General features: G+C 38.2%; 1 protein-coding gene across 1 annotated transcript in view; it reads left to right on the top strand.

Moving 5' to 3' along the window:
* LOC124805008 (fibrillin-2-like) overlaps window positions 1-21,173 on the top strand; it is a 425,338-nt gene that overhangs the window by 162,687 nt on the left and 241,478 nt on the right. Inside the window, exons 16-18 of the mRNA XM_047265408.1 lie at window positions 7,158-7,293; window positions 14,838-15,194; window positions 20,475-20,600. Coding sequence (XP_047121364.1) covers window positions 7,158-7,293; window positions 14,838-15,194; window positions 20,475-20,600 — 619 coding nt within the window. The remainder of the gene's footprint in view (window positions 1-7,157; window positions 7,294-14,837; window positions 15,195-20,474; window positions 20,601-21,173) is intronic.

The following is a 21,173-nucleotide window of genomic DNA, read 5'->3' as shown; positions in this document are numbered from 1 at the left end:
TTTTCACAAAGGATATAAAATATTCGGTAGTAAGTAAAAAAACTATGTATGATGTTGTTGTTGTTGTTGTTGTGGTCTTCAGTCCTGAGACTGGTTTGATGCAGCTCTCCATGCTACTCTATCCTATGCAAGCTCCTTCATCTCCCAGTACTTACTGCAACCTACATCCTTCTGAATCTGCTTAGTGTATTCATCTCTTGGTCTCCCTCTATAATTTTTACCCTCCAATGCTAAATTTATGATCCCTTGATGCCTCAGAACATGTCCTACCAACCGGTCCCTTCTTCTTGTCAAGTTGTGCCACAAACTCCTCTTCTCCCCAATTCTATTCAATGTATCATATCATTGCAAATATAGAAATATTCATATTATATCGTATCCTCCAATAGTTTAGGCCTGAATCAGACCTGACTATACATTGGTTGGCTAGGCAAAAATATGACCTAACAATCCTTGGAGGCTGCTGTCAGCACTACAGACATACCCCAGGACCAGTCACGAAGACCAGCAATGGCACTCCTGGAATAACCGAGAAGGACGTTCCAGCGGGTATAATTTTTTTTTTTCCTGTCGCCGTTCATGAATTCCTCTGCACACAGGTTCGTATGGAAAACTGGTGAAGAGATGACGTTCAAAGACTACTTTTGGCAAAAGTAAAACCTAACTATGATCGGATTTGAGATCCTTCATGACTGGAGCAGAGCAGGCTGTCAACTCACCTTTACATCAAGACTATAGCAGAGCATGCTGTCATTTCACATATTATTATATATTACCCACTGCTTTAGTCTTGACTCGATGTAACAACCCAATTCATCACAGTGAATATACAACGGGGAATCACAGCACCCGTGAAACAAGTAAGACTGTGTATATTGACGAGATCACTTACTACTAACTTCCACATGAAGCAGTATGACCTCGATATCAATCCTGCTCGTCTGCGACATCTAGCTGAGTATCCCCAAGTACTACAATATATGACAGCATAAGAGGAAGACAACAAAATACTGGATAATATAAGACTAGAAGAGAATTCGATGTAGGAAAAAGAATATGGAAGTAACACCGAACCAAACTCGGGATCTGACGGTCGTCACTCCGCCCCTTAACACAGAATGTTAACGTCCCTGGGGAAAATACCACTTTATATCCTTAGCATTGTATTTTCCTTTTTCTTCTCCAGTTGTAGCGTCCACAAAAAATAAGGTTTTTGGGTGGATCACCGATTGTACTCGGTAAGGCCCCACATACTTTTGAAAAAATCTATGCATTTCTTTCTTCAGGGCAGAGCTCTGAAGATGTTGTTTTACTAAGACTAGGTCATTGACCTTATATTGAGGTTCTGTAGCCTTCTCGTTGTGCTTGCTTAGTCGTTGTTGTGCTCTCTTAACTAAGTTCCTAGCAAGTACCATTTGATTCAGTTGGTAATCAGTAGTAGGTTGTTCTGGCCAAGTAAAACATTTAATAAGTGGTTCACCTGCAAAGGGTTTACCTAATACTTCCAAGGGTGTTAACCCAGTTGATAAATGTGGTAACTCGTTTAAAATAATCTCAAAATCTTTAATTTTTGTCGCCCATGATGTATGGTTTTCAAGGCAGTAAGTTTGGCATAATTTCCCAGTCTCCTTCATAACTCTTTCACACAGGTTAGAAGATGGATTATAATTGGATATTAATATTTGATGAACCCCTCCCCATGCTAAAAATGATTTAAACTCGTTACTGGTAAACTGTGATCATCCATTGTCAGAAAGAAATTGTCTCGGTTTGCCTACTTCGAAAAAGTATTGCTTTAGACAATGTATTACAGTCTGTGTGTTTGCTTTTTTAATGGGGTAGAATTTAACATACTTCGACCAAAACTCTATGAGGACAAAAATGTAGACCACTTCTCCTCTTCCTTTTGGAATTGGTCCACAGAAATCTGCAGCTGTCAGATCGTGCAATGCTTTAACAATAATTGGATGCATTTTATATTTAATGTGAGAGTTATCCTCTTTTACTCTCTGACAAATCTCACAAGTCTTAATAACTGGTGATACTTTATGTCCTAGCTTTTTAAAGTAATAGAACTTATTCATATGTGTAATGCATTTCTTTATACCGAAATGTCCATACACCGTGTGACCATACCATACTAACTCGTCTTCTACTAAACTCGTTATACATAAACGCAAATGGTGCGTTGTTTTACTGTCTCTCCAGAACAGATTGTGTCCTACAATCTGCCACCTTCCCTCTTGATTAGTCGGTAGCGATTTCCTAACACAAAGATGTCCGTAAAATAAGGGCAAAGATGTCCGTAAAATAAGGTTCATGTTGGATGTTCTTTGTCATTTTCTGAACCATCTCTTGCACCTTGTTGCATGGGTATTCTAATGTCAGAAAATTAATCACAAAGATTACGCCAGATTCTTCCGAACACTTTAGTTCTTTCATTCCTACTGATAGCCGAGACAAAGTGTTGAGTATAATGTTCTCCGAACCCTTTACGTACTGGATCTTAATGTCATAGTCTTGGAGAAACAACATTCGCCGCATCAATCTGCTATGTAGTAATCGGCTATTCATTAGAAGTGACAGAGCTTGGTGATCTGTGTAGACATTTATTTTGGACCCCTATATAAGTGTTTGGAAATTTTGTATACGCCATACTATGGCTAATAATTCCTTTTCTGTTGCCATATAATTTAATTCATGTTTGTTGAGACTCCAGCTAGCAAAAGATATTGTCCTATGGTCTATACTGCCTAATCCCCATTCACCTTGGAAAAGCTCTGCAGCTATACCATAGTCTGATGCATCAGTCGAAATCTTAAATGGTTCACCCATCACCGGATGGTGCAGTATCGGTGATTCTGATAGCACCCTCTTTACATTTTCAAAAGCATCATGTGCCTCTTGGTCCCTACTCCATGGTAATAAATGCTAAAGTCGAGGGTCATTCAACTCTTGATTTTGCACATATCGTCTGTAATACCCTGCCATTCCAAGAAATCCCTTCAAATGTCTTATGTTTCTAGATGGTGGAACGTCTTAAGAGCCTTTATACATTCTGGGTCAGACATCTTCAATTTTTGGGTCCTGTCCTCCTCAGTTGCGCGTAATACTACGGTATGTTGATGATTTTCACTTATGGACCGTCTGACAGCAACTGAATAAAACACAATTTTAGTGCCATACGCGTTTCGCCTTTATTTTCTGCAAGGCATCATCAGTGGCAGGTTGCGTAGACAGTTTCTTACATATTACGCTCCTGTTGCATTTTTGGTCTTGTTCTTCTTCCTATGAGCGCCAATTTGCTGTTTTTTCTGCATTCCACAGCACTATGCACTGAACGCTTTTTTTAATGCATTAAAAAAAGCGTTCAGTGCATAGTGCTGTGGAATGCAGAAAAAACAGCAAATTGGCGCTCATAGGAAGAAGAACAAGACCAAAAATGCAACAGGAGCGTAATATGTAAGAAACTGTCTACGCAACCTGCCACTGATGATGCCTTGCAGAAAATAAAGACGAAACGCGTATGGCACTAAAATTGTGTTTTATTCAGTTGCTGTCAGACGGTCCATAAGTGAAAATCATCAACATACCGTAGTATTCTGGGTCAGGTTTAATTCCTTGCACACCTACGATAAGTCCCTTGCCTCGCAAAGTGTGACTTAGACACTTTTACTGTATACTTTTTTCTTTAAATTTTTTCAGGGTTTTCCTCAAGGTTAGGCAATGCTCTTTCCACATGGGTGAGATTATCAGTATCGTCTAGATATATATAATTAACTCCTTTAATAACTCTCTCCCTATCGCTTCGTCCAGCGCATGTATAAACACTGATACCGAGATATTTAGCCCAAATGGTAACACATTAAAAGATGTGATTTTTCCGTCAAAAAGGAATGCTGTACATTTCCTTGAATCTGTGTGTAACCGGATCTGCCAGTACCCAGCAGTCAGGTCCATTGAGCTAAAGTACTGTGCTTTCTCAAATTTGGATAATAACTCATTGATGTTAACGGGTCTACCCCTTTCAGTTTCTATATGTTTAATCAGGGTGCACACGTCCAGTATGAGCCGCACACCACCAGTAGCTTTTTTCACTACTACCAAGGGATTATTTATAACGCTTGTACTGCATTCTATTATTTTATTATGTACCATTTTATTTATCTCCTCCTTAACTGCTTATTTTAAGGAGGATAGGATGTCAGACGGGCCAAGTTGGAGCAGGAGAGGCACCACAGGACATTTTAATTTTCACTGTCTATACTTTTACAAATAAATTCATAAAACTTTGTCAGCATGACCAGGAAGGAATCATAATTCACACTCATAGCAATGGAAGTTCGAAAACATAACAAAGTAATTTTTTTTTACATGTGAAACTTCATCATTTTTTTCATTTACTAATGGCAGCATTTGTTGCTGTAGGTACACTTTTCTTCATAAGTAAGAGAGATGGTTCGATGAATTTTGCACAGCATACAAACCATACTTAAAGGTGTATGAAACTCTAGAATTTTCCAAATCTATTAAAAACTATGGTAAAAATTGAGGTAATTAACTACAAAATTTGTGTTTTTTTTCTAAACATGAAGTTTAAAGTACAACAGATCACTCGTTTTTTCATATATTAAATAAATTCTAGAGTTTCATAAACCTGTAAGTATGGTATCAATATAATAGAAGGAAACATTCCACGTGGGAAAAATTATATATAAAAACAAAGATGAGGTGACTTACCGAACGAAAGCGCTGGCAGGTCGATAGACACACAAACAAACACAAACATACACACAAAATTCAAGCTTTTGCAACAAACTGTTGCCTCATCAGGAAAGAGGGAAGGAGAGGGGAAGACGAAAGGAAGTGGGTTTTAAGGGAGAGGGTAAGGAGTCATTCCAATCCCGGGAGCGGAAAGACTTACCTTAGGGGGAAAAAGGACAGGTATACACTCGCACACACGCACATATCCATCCACACATGCAGACACAAGCAGCAGCTTGACAGGTATACACTCGCACACACGCACATATCCATCCACACATACAGACACAAGCAGCAGCTTGTGTCTGTATGTGTGGATGGATATGTGCGTGTGTGCGAGTGTATACCTGTCCTTTTTCCCCCTATGGTAAGTCTTTCCGCTCCCGGGATTGGAATGACTCCTTACCCTCTCCCTTAAAACCCACTTCCTTTCGTCTTCCCCTCTCCTTCCCTCTTTCCTGATGAGGCAACAGTTTGTGGCGAAAGCTTGAATTTTGTGTGTATGTTTGTGTTTGTTTGTAAGTATGGTATGTATGCTGTGCAAAATTCATCGAATAATCTCTCTAACATATGAAGAAAAGTGTATCTATAGTAACAAATGCAGCCATTAGTAAGTGAAAAAATGATGAAATTTCACACGTAAAAAAAATATATATTTTGTTATGTTTTCGAACTTCCACTGCAATGAGTGTGAATTCTGAAACCTTCCTGGTGATGCTGACAAAGTTTTGTGAATTTACTTGTAAAAGTATAGACAGTGGAAATTAAAATGTCCTGAGATGCCTCTCCTGCTCCAAGTCGTCTGACATCCTAGCCCCCCTTAAACTCACTGGTATTGGGTACGGTTTACTGAAGAATGGTGTATCATCTTTGATCTAAAATTTACATACGTTGTCACTAATACTACCTGGACTATCCAAAAATACCATTTCATATTCTAGTAGAATTTCAGTTAACTCTGTTTTCTGGTTGTTGGTTAATACTGGGGACTCATTTACTTTATTTTGTGTGTCAGCTCGTTGTGATACATGACTTACGTTTTCTTTCTCTGGTGACAATTACGCTGTCGCGGTTAATTGTAAACTCTGGTGTTCAGTTGTTTTTTTATCAACATAACTGTCTGCTAGAAACTTAACACAATATATATCTTCCCCGAGTCCAAAATAAAGGCAGCTCTCTTCAAAATTCAGTATAATGTTAAACTCTGACAGCCGATCTAAGCCAAATAAAACCTCTCTATTAATATTTTCTACTACCAGCCGTGTTTGCCAGTACATGATCTCACTGATGTTACAATTTACTTGGGTTTCGTATTTGACAACTGTGCTTTTAGTTCCAGTTATATCGATTATATATACTCCTGTTACTGATAATACAGGTAAGTTATTGCACATTCTTGGGGAACTCCTCACTGTTAATCTATGGAACGAAAAGTATGTGTAATGTGCTTGTTATACCTAAGATGCCTCTAACCATGCATCCTTGTTCTTTGGATCATACTCATACCTGACTGTGGCTATCAGCTTTTATCTAAAAGTCATTTTCATCATTAGACATAAAGAGCAAATGTACTGTAATGAGAATTTATTAGTTCTAAAGCCATTATAGAGGGCTTTCACAATGTTATCTTATTGTCTTTAAACAATACTGTAACTTTCTATATCCACAGAGTAATGTTTCCAGGCTACAGGAAAAGAAAACAGGAAAATCCAATTACACAGCATTCTTTTGTTTATCTTTATACAGTGTTGCTAATTATGTGAAATATGATTTCACTGTGATGTAATCCAACAGGATCCAAATTGCAGAGACACTAACTGTACACATTTAATAAGTCTGTTTTTCATTATATGCAGGTGTCTCAAAAATGTGTGAAAAGACAAGAATGGACATCATACTACATTCTCATATTTTACATATGGGTAGCTTTTGTAAAATTTGTACTTTCATGACCATTATTGTCTCACTAATTAAAGTATTATAATGTGATTGAATGAACTGTCTATAGAAACCTGACATTTCATGCCCACCTGTGAAGGACAACTTCAAGGGGAGTTACAGGTACTGTGGTGGTCTTTAGGGTGTTTATGTGACATTCATAGAAACTACAACTCCCCATTGAAAATTTCCTCTGCAGATGAGGGTGAAATTCTGCGTTTGTGCAAGAATTCATTCAAACATAGCATAATCGCCCAGAATTTTTTTAAAGAGGTTTGTCATATATTTCACATTAATATAGATAAAAAGTGTGCATTCAAGAATTTTGATGCCATTCAGTAACATTTTATTGTTTGTATAGTGCATGTAAATTCAAATTTATTAAGAAGTTATGTTTGTCTACCATTTTTCTTGTAACAGCTGTTCAATATTGATGAAACACACTGTTCTTCCAGGTTGATGGGAAGATGTGCACAGACATAAATGAATGTGATTTGAATCCTGCAATTTGCAGAGGTGGTGGAACATGTGTGAATACTGATGGCTCATTTACATGTAGTTGTCCACCTGGCCTGACCCTTGATCCAACAGGTACATGATACCTATTAAGTTACTTTTATATGATAAGAGAATTGAGTTTACGTCTTATTGCCCTGGTTTTTTGTGATCACATTTGTCATTTACAAATAATTTAGAAACGTAGTAAGAAGCAGTCTTCATATATAAATTTATGGAGCTCAACGTACTTGCAGCACTCCTTTCTGGTGGGTAAGTTGAATATATTGGAATGGTGCATAAGTTCTTAGCATTTTCTGTAAGTTTAATAAATACAACAGACATATATAACAGAGACTTTGATCATAAATAATATATTCGTCTTTTATGTTTACAACAGTCGGCCAATGCTATGATATTTTTTGATTCTGTGACTGTAGAAATCATGTGCGTTTGAGATGATAAACTCATTGAGCCATGCTCGGAGCAGATTTTCATCTGGAAATGAAATTCTTTGAAGGTTGTTTGACAGGGAGCGGAAAAGGGGAAAATCTGAGGGCAAGATTTGGTGAATAAAATAGGTGTGGTGTGACTTCCCAACCCAACTCCTGTGTAGTGTTTTTGCCAGTCCAGCAGAATGCAGGCTGGCTTTATAGTGGAGTAGCATCCATTGACGCAGTCTTCATGGCATTTGTTCTTGCATTGCATCCATAAGATGTCTCAGTTGTTGGCAATAAATGTCAGCAAGCAATTTGTAGTACACCACACTTTGCTGTTCCACTATATGCATAACATTATCTTTTATGGGTGTGCACAGATCTTACTGTGGGTAATTACTGCCTTGTTTGGGCTCAACCATGCTCTTCTTTCCTGTACATTAGCATTAAAGCACTATTTCTCATCACCAGTAACAGTATAGGGTAGGAATGGTTGGTGTTGTACACTATCCAATTCATGACGGGCAAACAGAGATGGACATAAGGCTACCTGCTGATTTTTGTGATTTTGCCTTGGAGCATGCAGTACCAATCCTCCTGATTTTTGAACCTTTTCCATTGCATGCAAAGGTTGCACAATGGTGGAATGATTACAGTTCATCATATTTACCAGTTCTCAAGTACACTGACTTAGATCATTGTGGATTAATGCATTTAAACAATGTTCATCAAACCCCGAAGCTCTTGCTGAAAGTGGAGGGTCCCTAATGTTAAAACCATACTCCTTAAAACATGAAAACTATTTTCTTGCCTTGCTCTGTGGAATGGCATTGTTCCTACACATGACGCAAATGTTTCTGGCTGCATCCACTGTTGTCACCCATCTGTTGAACTCAAGCAGAAGAATACGTCTGAAATGTTCTGATTTCTCCACGTGTCCACAGCTCTGCTCAGTATCTCCAAATGACAATATATAAACTCAAATAGCAACAGGGAACTACAAATAAAAAATTACAGTTGATAAGACCCCCTCCCCCCCCCTTGGTGGGGAGGTTTGTGTGCCTCAGCAATACAGATGGCCGTACCGTAGGTGCAACCACAACGGAGGGGTATCTGTTGAGAGGCCAGACAAACGTGTGGTTCCTGAAGAGGGGCAGCAGCCTTTTCAGTAGTTGCAGGGGCAACAGTCTGGATGATTGACTGATCTGGCCTTGTAACATTAACCAAAACGGCCTTGCTGTGCTGGTACTGCGAACGGCTGAAAGCAAGGGGAAACTACAGCCGTAATTTTTCCCGAGGGCATGCAGCTTTACTGTATGGTTAAATGATGATGGTGTCCTCTTGGGTAAAATATTCATAGGTAAAATAGTCCCCCAATTGAATCTCCGGGCGGGGACTACTCAAGAGGACGTCATTATCAGGAGAAAGAAAACTGGAGTTCTATGGATTGGAGCGTGGAATGTCAGATCTCTTAATCCGTCTGGTAGGTTAGAAAATTCAAAAAGGGAAATGGATAGGTTAAAGTTAGATATAGTGGGAATTAGTGAAGTTCGGTGGCATGAGGAACAAGACTTTTGGTTCAGTGAATACAGGGTTATAAATACGAGGGCAGTTCAATAAGTAATGCAACACATTTTTTTCTGAAACAGGGGTTGTTTTATTCAGCATTGAAGTACACCAGGTTATTCCCCAATCTTTTAGCTACACAACACTATTTTTCAACGTAATCTCCATTCAATGCTACGGCCTTACGCCACCTTGAAATGAGGGCCTGTATGCCTGCACGGTACCATTCCACTGGTCGATGTCGGAGCCAACGTCGTACTGCATCAATAACTTCTTCATCATCCGCATAGTGCCTCCCACGGATTGCGTCCTTCATTGGGCCAAACATATGGAAATCTGACGGTGCGAGATCGGGGCTGTAGGGTGCATGAGGAAGAACAGTCCACTGAAGTTCTGTGAGCTCCTCTCGGGTGCGAAAACTAGTGTGAGGTCTTGCGTTGTCATGAAGAAGGAGAAGTTCGTTCAGATTTTTGTGCCTACGAACACGCTGAAGTCGTTTCTTCAATTTCTGAAGAGTAGTACAATACACTTCAGAGTTGATCGTTTGACCATGGGGAAGGACATCAAACAGAATAACCCCTTCAGCGTCCCAGAAGACTGTAACCATGACTTTACCGGCTGAGGGTATGGCTTTAAACTTTTTCTTGGTAGGGGAGTGGGTGTGGCGCCACTCCATTGATTGCCGTTTTGTTTCAGGTTCGAAGTGATGAACCCATGTTTCATCGCCTGTAACAATCTTTGACAAGAAATTGTCACCCTCAGCCACATGACGAGCAAGCAATTCCGCACAGATGGTTCTCCTTTGCTCTTTATGGTGTGCGGTTAGACAACGAGGGACCCAGCGGGAACAAACCTTTGAATATCCCAACTGGTGAACAATTGTGACAGCACTACCAACAGAGATGTCAAGTTGAGCACTGAGTTGTTTGATGGTGATCCGTCGATCATCTCGAACGAGTGTGTTCGCACGCTCCGCCATTGCAGGAGTCACAGCTGTGCACGGCCGGCCCGCACGCGGGAGATCAGACAGTCTTGCTTGACCTTGCGGCGATGATGACACACGCTTTGCCCAACGACTCACCGTGCTTTTGTCCACTGCCAGATCACCGTAGACATTCTGCAAGCGCCTATGAATATCTGAGATGCCCTGGTTTTCCGCCAAAAGAAACTCGATCACTGCCCGTTGTTTGCAACGCACATCCATTACAGACACCATTTTAACAGCTCCGTACAGTGCTGCCACCTCTCGGAAGTCAATGAAACTATACGAGACGAAGTGGGAATGTTTGAAAATATTCCACAAGAAATTTCCGGTTTTTTCAACCAAAATTGGCCAAGAAAAAAAATGTGTTGCGTTACTTATTGAACTGCCCTCATACAAAATCAAACAGGAGTAATGCGGGAGTAGGTTTAGTAGAAGAAGAATGGGTAGCTCTGAGGGATGAAGTAGTGAAGGCAGCAGAGGATCAAGTTGGTAAAAAGATGAGGGCTAGTAGAAATCCTTGGGTAACAGAAGGAAGTATTGAATTTAATTGATGAAAGGAGAAAGTATAAAAACACAGTAAATGAAGCAGGCAAATCATTGGGCCAAAATTTCGAGACAATAAAATTATACACATCAAAAATGAAACTCTCTACAAGAAAATTGAAAAACTTTCAGATTCTATGCGAATAAGGAGAATAAATTTTTATGGTCATCTTCTCAGAATGAATTCCAACAGATTAACTAAACAAATCTTTGACTTCTTCCGTAACTGCAAAACGAAGCCCAACTGGTTTAAAGAGACTGAGAAAGACCTAGTGGAATTAAAGATTTCAGGAAATTCACTTATTGATCGAACTGCTAAATTAATTACTAAAGATGAAAACATAAGGTTGCAAGACAAATCCACACAAAAGTCCAAACCCTTCATCACGGAAGAAGATAGGAGAAGATGATCAGAAAGAAGGAAGAAATACTGGGCCATAAGAAAAGAACAATGCACAAAGAAATGATTGATCCAGCGTACCCCAAAGAGGGTGGAACGAAAGAAGAAGAAAGAAGCAGGCAAAAAGGAATACAAACGTCTCAAAAATGAGATCGACAGGAAGTACAAAATGCCTAAGCAGGGATGGCTAGAGGACAAATGTAAGGATGTAGAGGCACATATCACTAGGGGCAAGATGGATACTGCCTACAGGAAAATTAAAGAGACCTTTGGAGAAAAGAGAACCACTTGTACGAATATCAAGAGCTTAGATGGAAACCCAGTTCTAAGCAAAGAAGGGAAAGCAGAAAGGTGGAAGGACTATATAGAGGGTCTATACAAGGGCGATGTACTTGAGGACAATATTATGGAAATGGAAGAGGATGTAGATGAAGATGAAATGTGAGATATGATACTGCGTGAAGAGTTTGACAGAGCACTGAAAGACCTGAGTCGAAAAAAGGCCCTGGGAGTAGACAACATTCCATTAGAACTACTGATGGCCTTGGGAGAGCGAGTTCTGACAAAACTCTACCATCTGGTGAGCAAGATGTATGAGACAGGGGAAATACCCTCAGACTTCAAGAAGAATATAATAATACCAATCCCAAAGAAAGCAGGTGTTGACAGAAGTGAAAATTACCTAACTATCAGTTTAATAAGTCACGGATGCAAAATACTAACGCAAATTCTTTACAGATGAATGGAAAAACTGGTAGAGGCGGACCTCGGGGAGGATCAGTTTGGATTTCGTAGAAATGTTGGAATACGTGAGGCAATACTAACCTTACGACTTATCGTAGAAGAAAGATTAAGAAAAGGCAAACCTACGTTTCTAGCATTTGTAGACTTAGAGAAAGCTTTTGACAATGTTAACTGGAATACTCTCTTTCAAATTCTGAAGGTGGCAGGGGTAAAATACAGGGAGCGAAAGGCTATTTACAATTTGTACAGAAAGAAGATGGCAGTTATAAGAGTCGAGGGGCATGAAAGGGAAGCAGTGGTTGGGAAGGGAGTGAGACAGGGTTGTAGCCTATCCCTGATGTTATTCTATCTGTATATTGAGCAAGCAGTAAAGGAAACAAAAGAAAAATTCGGAGTAGGTATTAAAATTCATGGAGAAGAAATAGAAACTTTGAGATTCGCCGATGACATTGTAATTCTGTCAGAGACAGCAAAGGACTTGGAAGAGCAGTTGAACGGAATGGACAGTGTCTTGAAAGGAGGATATAAGATGAACATCAACAAAAGCAAAACGAGGATAATGGAATGTAGTCAAATTAAATCGGGTGATGCTGAGGGAATTAGATTAGGAAATGAGACACTTAAAGTAGTAATGGAGTTTTGCTATTTGGGGAGCAAAATAACTGATTATGGTCAAAGTAGAGAGGATATACAATGTAGACTGGCAGTGGCAAGGAAAGCATTTCTGAAGAAGAGAAATTTGTTAACATCGAGTATAGATTTAAGTGTCAGGAAGTCATTTCTGAAAGTGTTTGTGTGGAATGTAGCGAATAGAAGCTTTCGAAATGTGGTGCTACAGAAGAATGCTGAAGATTAGATGAGTAGATCACATAACTAATGAGGAGGTATTGAATAGAATTGGGGAGAAGAGGAGTTTGTGGCACAACTTGACAAGAAGAAGGGACCGGTTGGTAGGACATGTTCTGAGGCATCAAGGGATCACAAATTTAGCATTGGAGGGCAGCGTGGAGGGTAAAAATTGTAGAGGGGGACCAAGAGATGAAAACACTAAGCAGATTCAGAAGGATGTAGGTTGCAGTGAGTACTGGGAGATAAAGTAGCTTGCACAGGATAGAGTAGCATGGAGAGCTGCATCAAACCAGTCTCAGGACTGAAGACCACAACACCAACAACAATTGATAAGTAAACACATAGCAACCAGAATACTAACATTCAAAACGAGACCGTTGTGAACTAATCCATCAGGTTTTAGACTTGGATAACACCCAAAATATTTTGTATAGGTAACCTGTCAAATGTTTGTTCAAAATTACTCTTAAAATTGTTTAAAATAAACGAGAGAATTATTGATTCATAAGTCTGTGTATATTAGGTCAAGCATTCCTTCATCACAACATAAAGACTAATATCCAGAAGTAGATGATGAAGAACAACTTGACCAATTTGTAAATTTGTGTAGGGTCTAAGACTCTAAAAGTTTATGCATAAACCACATTATGAATAACATTGTTTTATTGTATCTACTGAAAGTGACTTTGTTTTTCTGTATGTGTATTGATTAAACATAAGACAGATGTAAAGTGCTCACTCCACTGCCTACCCAACATGTGGGTCTGTAATTGTTGTTAGAACCATTTTTAAATGGTCCGTGAATTTGTAACTAGTCAAAGGGAGACAAATCAATGATCCTAGGTAAAGGTAGCATGAGATTAAAGCTTGAGTATCACAGATTTTCATGTACCAAATATCTTGCATAAATATTAAGGTGTCAGAGTTGTTTCAGTTTAGTAAAATTAATTAAATCTGAGACATCTGTGGTCACATGTCTCACTTTGGTCTTTTCCAAAGTAAAGTTGAGTAACAATGTATGAAGACATTTTTCTCCATGTTTTTTAATTACCAATGCTACTCCTGCTTTTAGATTACAGATGTTAACAACAAAATTTTGCATTCCATAGAGCAAAAAAAAAGTACATGAAGATTAATGTTAACATGTGTCTTATTAAAATAAATATTCTGTTGAAAATACATTCTTCTTCGTCTTCTTCTTCTTCTTCTTGACTTGAGGCTTTGTAGGGACCATACCTCAGCTTCAGTTCTTAATCCTTTTGTTGTCCTTTTCTTTTCTTCCAATACCCCTTCGTTGTTTCACTGTGTTTCTTTTTTACTGTATTCAGATCACTTTGTATCTGTTTCCTTTTCCCTCCTGCATTGTATCTTACCAGTTTAATGTTTTCCATAAAAATCTCTCTTTCCTATATTTCTTCTTCCGTATGTTATTCCTCTTTCCTTTACTTCTTCTTCCCTATGTTATTCTTTTTCATGTTTTTCATAAACTCACTCTGTCATTAGGTATTTTATAATATTTAGAAAAAAATTCAAACAATGAAAAATCCAGAATGGAATAATGCCTATGTTATGAAATGGATAGATTGCCACTCACCATATAGAGGAGATGTTGAGTCGCATACAGGCACAACAAAAAGACTTCTAAACATGTAAGCTTTCAGCCAGAAGGCCTTCTTCTGAAATATACAAAAAACACACACACACACATTCATGCAAACGCAATTCACACACATATAACCACTGTCCCTGGCTGCCGAGACCAGAGTCTCGGCAGCCAGTGACTGTGGTCATGCGTGTGTGAATTGTGTTTGCATGAATGTGTGTGTGTGTGTGTGTGTGTGTGTGTGTGTGTGTGTGTGTGTGTGTTGTCCAATTCTGATGAAAGGCTTTTCAGCCAAAAGCTCACTTGTTGACAGTCTTTTTGTTGAGCCTACCCGCGACTCATTATGTCTGCTCTATGGTGAATAGTAATCTATCCTTCTCGTAATATTGTCATTATTCCATCCTGGACTATCCATTGTTCAACCAGTGAATATCAGAGACATATAGGGAAACATGCTTTTGCGTTAGTCTATTGAAATTCCTTTACTAAATAAGTGACCATTTCCTTTTTTAGGGACTATGTGTTTGGATATGCGTGAAGAAACATGTTACACTGAGTACCGCCATGGTGCTTGCTCTGGTGCACTGGTAGGCATCTACTCACGGAGTCTCTGCTGCTGCTCCACTGTGGGGCGTGCATGGGGTGGCTCTGGAGAGAGTACACGTTGCGAGCCATGTCCACGGCCAGGGACTGATGCCCACAGAGAACTGTGTCCACGTGGACCTGGATTTGTTGACCGCAAGGACATCAATGAGTGCACAGAATTTACTGGAATGTGTGTCAATGGCAGATGCAGAAATAGTGTAGGCAGCTTCAGTTGCCGCTGCAATCGTGGCTACGCACTTGATGAGAATAGCATTGGCTGCATTGGTAAGATACCTGTATCGCTATTGTATGTTTTTAGTAGCAGAATATTTAACATTTTAGTTTTTCTTTCTTCCTTTATGCTGTGAGCTGTGAGGACAGGTTGTGAGCCATGCCTGAGTAGCTCAGTCAGTAAAACACTTGCCATAAAAGCCAAAGATCCCAGAATCAAGTCTCGGTCTGGCACACAGTTTTAATCTGCCAGGAAGTTTTATATCAGTGCACACTCTGCTGCAAAGTGAAAATTTCATTCTGGAAGATTTTTCATACTCTGACATAAATCCAGCTTTGTAAAAACTCTGTAGTTAAAATTAGTGTTTTCCTTTGTCAGATTTATATACCAGTTTCACCAAAAATGCAACTGTTTGAGCTTAGTTTACAGACTTCTTAAGATTTATCTTCAAGTTGACCAAATTCATGATAAATCATGATATAACTATAATATTTTATGGATGCGAACTACATTGCTCATTCTTCCTGTTTTCTGTGAGATGAACAAATGTTGTCGTAAATTTCTCTTTTGAAATTTATGGCTAAATAATCTCTCATGATTGTACAACATAAAGCAAAAGTAACAGGAAAAGTTGAATTTTCTTATTGATGGAAAAAAATATTGCTAACTCGTTATTAGTTAGTTTTTTCTCATTACTTGTAGTAGTTATTTATTTAAACAGATATTCTGGCTATTGCATTTCATATTGAGAGTACTTGTCAAGCTTTGTCAATAAGAATTTAAATATTTGTTGTAGGGAACAAAGTACTTAAACTTCCACCATTTGAAATTTGCAATTTACATTAAATTATCTCGGGATATATATATATGAAATAAAACACTCTTCATGAGCCACTGCCACAAGAATTTCGTGTCTGTAACGGTGCCTGCCAATTCAGTATGGCTACAAATGGGATCAGTGTCTTGTTTCACACTTAATATTGTAATACAAAGATTTCAAGACCCAAAGCATTTTAGAGACCACACATAAATTTCAACTTGAGGCCAGTACATAAGCAGCAACTTCAAGCAATGGGGAGTGCATGAAATTTCAAGAGAAACTGGTATTTCACATGGTGCAGCTGTAATTGAGAGTTATTCTTAAGATGTATCTTACAGTATATTCATAACAAATGGGAGTTGAAAGAAAACAGTTTCACAATTTCACAAAAATCAGAATGTGAAACTTGAAACAATTACAGCTGCGCTGTTGCAAACCAGTGTCCCAGGCAAGGCCCACTTTTTACAAAAGTGTATATGTTGCATCTTGATATTTCTAAGATGCATAAATTCTCCAGGAGATTGAAGAAACTGTTCTGTACTATGACTGAAGTCCAGATTTTTGGGGTAATTCCAACATGCAAAATCTGTACATATTTATGCAATTAAAATTAGTCAAATATTTAAAAAAGTGTGTAATATCATAAAAATATTTTGTTGAACATTTAAAATAAAAGAATAATTTCAACTGAAGCTACCATAGACTATCATATTATCTTAATATGCACTTAAAAATGCCAGAAGCATAAAATAAAATTATATTTCCTGAAATTACTGAGGTGTGCCCTACCTCACATTTGATTTTGGAGCTCATTGAACAGCGAGCCACTTCTCCAAATTCTCTGGAGTCATAGAATTCTACCGATGAGAAAGAATGTTTATGTAGGTGGAAAATGATTTTTTCCTCATCACAGGATGTTGATGGTGCCAATTTTAGGGGCTGAAATATTTCTGGAGAGATGCCCATTGGAGTGTGCTCTTTAATGCTGCTGGCAAGAAGTCCAAAGTTGCTATAGATGTATACCAGAGAATTTTCAATTTTAGGCTCAGTAAAAACATTTTGTGCATCTCATTTTGAAACTGAAGGTTCGGTTTAAAATGAATCATTAATGGATTTCACTGCTTGAAGATGTTTGTTATAAAACAAACAACTTCAGTCAATGTACGTGCCTCATTCAGTCAATGTACTTGCCTCATTAGGACAGCTTCAAGTGGCAACACTAGATTAGGCAGCAGTTCTCCGCAGAGTGGTAAACAATGTGGGGCTTTGAGAAACACTATCTTGGTGTATGAAATTAGCTTATTTACTTCTGGATAGCTACTGTGCACTCCTTTGGTGATGTGTTGCAGTGCATGTGCCAGGCAGCTTCACTAGAATAAATGTGGTAGAATACTCATAGGGAACTTGCTGCCTTCAGCATGTAGACTGCAGCAACCAAATACATAACAAGAACTTCTTTTCTAGAATTCCCTCAGGCCACAGCACTGTAAGGCAGTCATTCAAGACATAAGCTAGTGCTGAATGATTTGTTCATTCCAGTACTCTGCAGGGAATCAGTGGTGGTTTTGACAATGGTTATTCTCTGTCAAGTTTGCCAATGATGAGATTGCTAATGGTATGTCAATATATGACCATCATTTCATCAATGGCTATCCATATGTAAAATGTAAACTTTCATGGCTGGAAATGTCACAATTAATAAAATATTCTGGACTATTATGCCAAAATCCGTTTCTTCCCCATCTATGGAGGACAATTTTCAAGGGGGATCTTAGCTACTAAACCCCTTGAGAATGTCCCCCACAGATGGGGACAAAACATTTTACTTTAATGTGAAATCCATTCGCCCATCGTATAATAGGCCGGAATATTTTATTAATAATGGCTATCCATGTGTGGTGGTTACTTATACAGTGTTGCACACTATTCAGGGCCTTCTCATAGCAAAAATCTAAATAGTTTTTCCTTAATGTCAGTTCATCAGGAATCTGTCGCCAACAGTACTTTTGTAGATATTCGTAATATGCAGGCACTTATAGTTCATACAATACAATGTTTGCAGCAACAATAATGGAGCACAAATTATGGAAAAATTCATTTGCAGAATTTGGAGTCTTTTGCAGCTACATCAATAACATTTGCTTCTTAAAGGATTGTTCTGCTTTGTTCTTTCTGTGTGCATCACTGTGTATATGTTGCTAAAGTTGAACTTGATAGAGCTCCAGTATTGCATGCTCAACATAGAACAATCTCTCCATCAGTAGTGAAATGTTGTCCATCATAACCCAAGATCTTAAATTAGATGTTAATTTTGATACAACAGGACGCCTCTTGAACAATGAGATCAACTCTTAAAAGTACTATTTAGCAAAATTTTCTTGGTGCACATATTCCCTAGCTCTGAATCGGTAGAAGTCAATATTAATTGGAAAACTTCTGGCCAATACCCTGTTGTTTGCCCATTGCCAATCTTAACAGCATACAAAGGTGTTTACTAAACACAATAATGCCACTGCAGTGCTACACGCAATATTATTATTATTATATCTGCTTTGTTTTTGAGAACAGTCATTCTGAATATTAGAAAATTAAACTGAAGCATGTCCTTCTTAATCCAACTCTCAAGTGCAATTAATCACATTTTATTGCAGAAGAGCATGATTTTATCAGAAATTACACTTCCTGTATTCAACTTCTGTGGTAGGTCAGATCCAGATATTTTTCTAAGGGAGCTTCCTTATGAGGGAGGGTATGGGAAAATATAAAAGTGTAAAAAAGTAATAATATGGCATTTTATGTATGCTAAAGTTAAAATATGTAAGATATAATTACAGAGAAATATGTAACACTAGAATGAAGTATATCAATGCTGATATTACAGATTGTGAATATTTACTCTTTTCACATGCATAGTAACAAAGGAATAGAACACATATTTACATAAAAATCCAGCCTCTAATTATGTCATAATCCCCCAACTGTGGTGTGTGTGACAATGTCAGATGATAAGCCATAAACTACTCATATATTTTGCCATTGTTTTGTAACTGTTTCAGACTTGATGATTTTCATTGTGGTTGATGCCTGTTTTTTGAGATGTATTCATTACTAGCGCTCTTTTGCTTCTTTAATAACATATGGTATATCATGTTGCAATGTCTGGTATAATTTTGCATTTCTAATGATACAGGAATTTGTTTTCATATTAATCCAAAAATCAGCAAATTTTTATGCCAGTTTCAATCCAGATTTTGTTACCAGCTGGTTTTAATCATGTTGCTTAATAGGTAAAGTTAGATCAAAATAAAATTATATGTTTCATGAAATATGTTCAGCATAATGTTTACATCTGTTTGAAACTTCCTGGCAGATTAAAACTGTGTGCCCGACCGAGACTCGAACTCGGGACCTTTGCCTTTTGCGGGCAAGCGCTCTACATCTGTTTCATTGAGCACTTCATTCCATTTTCCCCGGCTTAGTAGATATCAGAAGTAGGTAAACCTACTGATGTCCCTGCATAACACATTTTGATGAGTGCCCTTTTTTCTGGACATAGTTCCATTGTTAATAACAGAGCCTCATTATCACTGCAGCCCATATTTAGTACTTTCGTATTGTATGGAGAGTAAGTGTGTTGAATAAAAATCTTGTCCAACATGTAATCACCATATGTGCATGCGCGCACACACACACACACACACACACACACACACACACACACACACATACACACTACACAGTAAGAATATATATGGGAATTGCCAGTTTCCTAAGCGAACATAGGAACAGTTGAAGATTTGCTACATTTTAATGTATTACTACTTGATTGATGCAGTGACACAATGAGCGAAATGTTTCAAGTTTAGTAGAATGAAATTATTAAACACCTGCACAGAACTTGAGTCCTGAATAGCAAGGCCTAGCACTGAAGGCAGGGATGAGGTTTCACAAACGATATATGACCAATGGGACTGTCAGTCCTCAGAGATGTCGCTTAGATGAGATGTGCAAAGAAATGCGGCTGTTGTCAGCCTGCAATCAGCTTTTTATTAGCTCTCCTTGGTCACAAGGCTCTGATGTGGAGTGGCTGTATTTGGAGTATGGTGTTAGCTGTCGAGTGTGACTGTGTTCTGTATAAGACACTCCCAATGGATAAGTTGTGAATCATTTGAACTTCCATTGACGCAGTGGTGTATCACTTACTCCACTCCACACTGGCACATTTTTGGAGGTGTTATGCCTTCACTGGGCTCATGTTTGTTATACACAGTGTCTCTCAGCCACCCCATGTTGTATTCCTACTGCATACATTCTGTCTTAACTTTAGCTGTGCTGGTTGCACCATTTTGATTTAAATAAAAAGAGCCTTGTTACACAATAATGCCCTTACCCAAGACCATATTTCCAATTGTGGACTCTATCATTTGCTCTTAATTTAATATAGACTGACTTGTTTACTACATAGGATTATAGCATTTCTCAAAATTATGTTTGCTAATATCTGTGTGGACAGACATTGATGAATGCAGCATCATGCATGGTGTATGTGGTGATGGAGAATGCCGCAACACACCTGGGAACTTCGTTTGTGACTGCAAGCCTGGCTACGAGAGTACCATGATGATGCAGGTGTGCATGGGTAAGCAGTTGCTTAGCATGTGCTAAAATAGAAGTGCATATTCTCTAACACACCTTATTCTTAATTTAGTTTATATTGTTGTGTAAAAATATTGTCATTTTTTAACAAATACACTTTTTTCTGTTGGTCTGACATGCAATATCTCACTAATAACGTAGAAAGTACATTATAAATGATACGACATTCTGATTCATCTTGTGTATTGTCAAATACATATCTCAATATTCACAACAATGTGAGAATGAGATTACTGTGAATACAGTTACAGTTGGTGTGGAACAGCTTGACAGAAGCAGAGATATAAGTGAACATTCTTTTATGCATTTCATAAAATGTGAGAATCCTCTCAAGCAATTAAGAACATCTTGATGTCAAACAAGTATGTACTAGCTCAAATGAAAGAATTGTAGATGTGTTGTGTGTACCAAATTTAGCCTCAGCAGACGCAATCAAGACCTCACTTAAACAGACTTGTTTCTGATGCATACTAAAATATATCACCTAATTTTACAATATTGCTGGCTCCAGAGAGGAAAATGATTAGTAGTACCCTCAAATAATAATAATAAAAGT

Source organism: Schistocerca piceifrons, chromosome 7 (genome assembly GCF_021461385.2).
Source record: "Schistocerca piceifrons isolate TAMUIC-IGC-003096 chromosome 7, iqSchPice1.1, whole genome shotgun sequence".
Taxonomy (NCBI): domain Eukaryota; kingdom Metazoa; phylum Arthropoda; class Insecta; order Orthoptera; family Acrididae; genus Schistocerca; species Schistocerca piceifrons.
The sequence above is the reverse complement of the archived record's forward strand: the minus strand, read 5'-3'. Positions and strand labels throughout refer to the sequence as shown.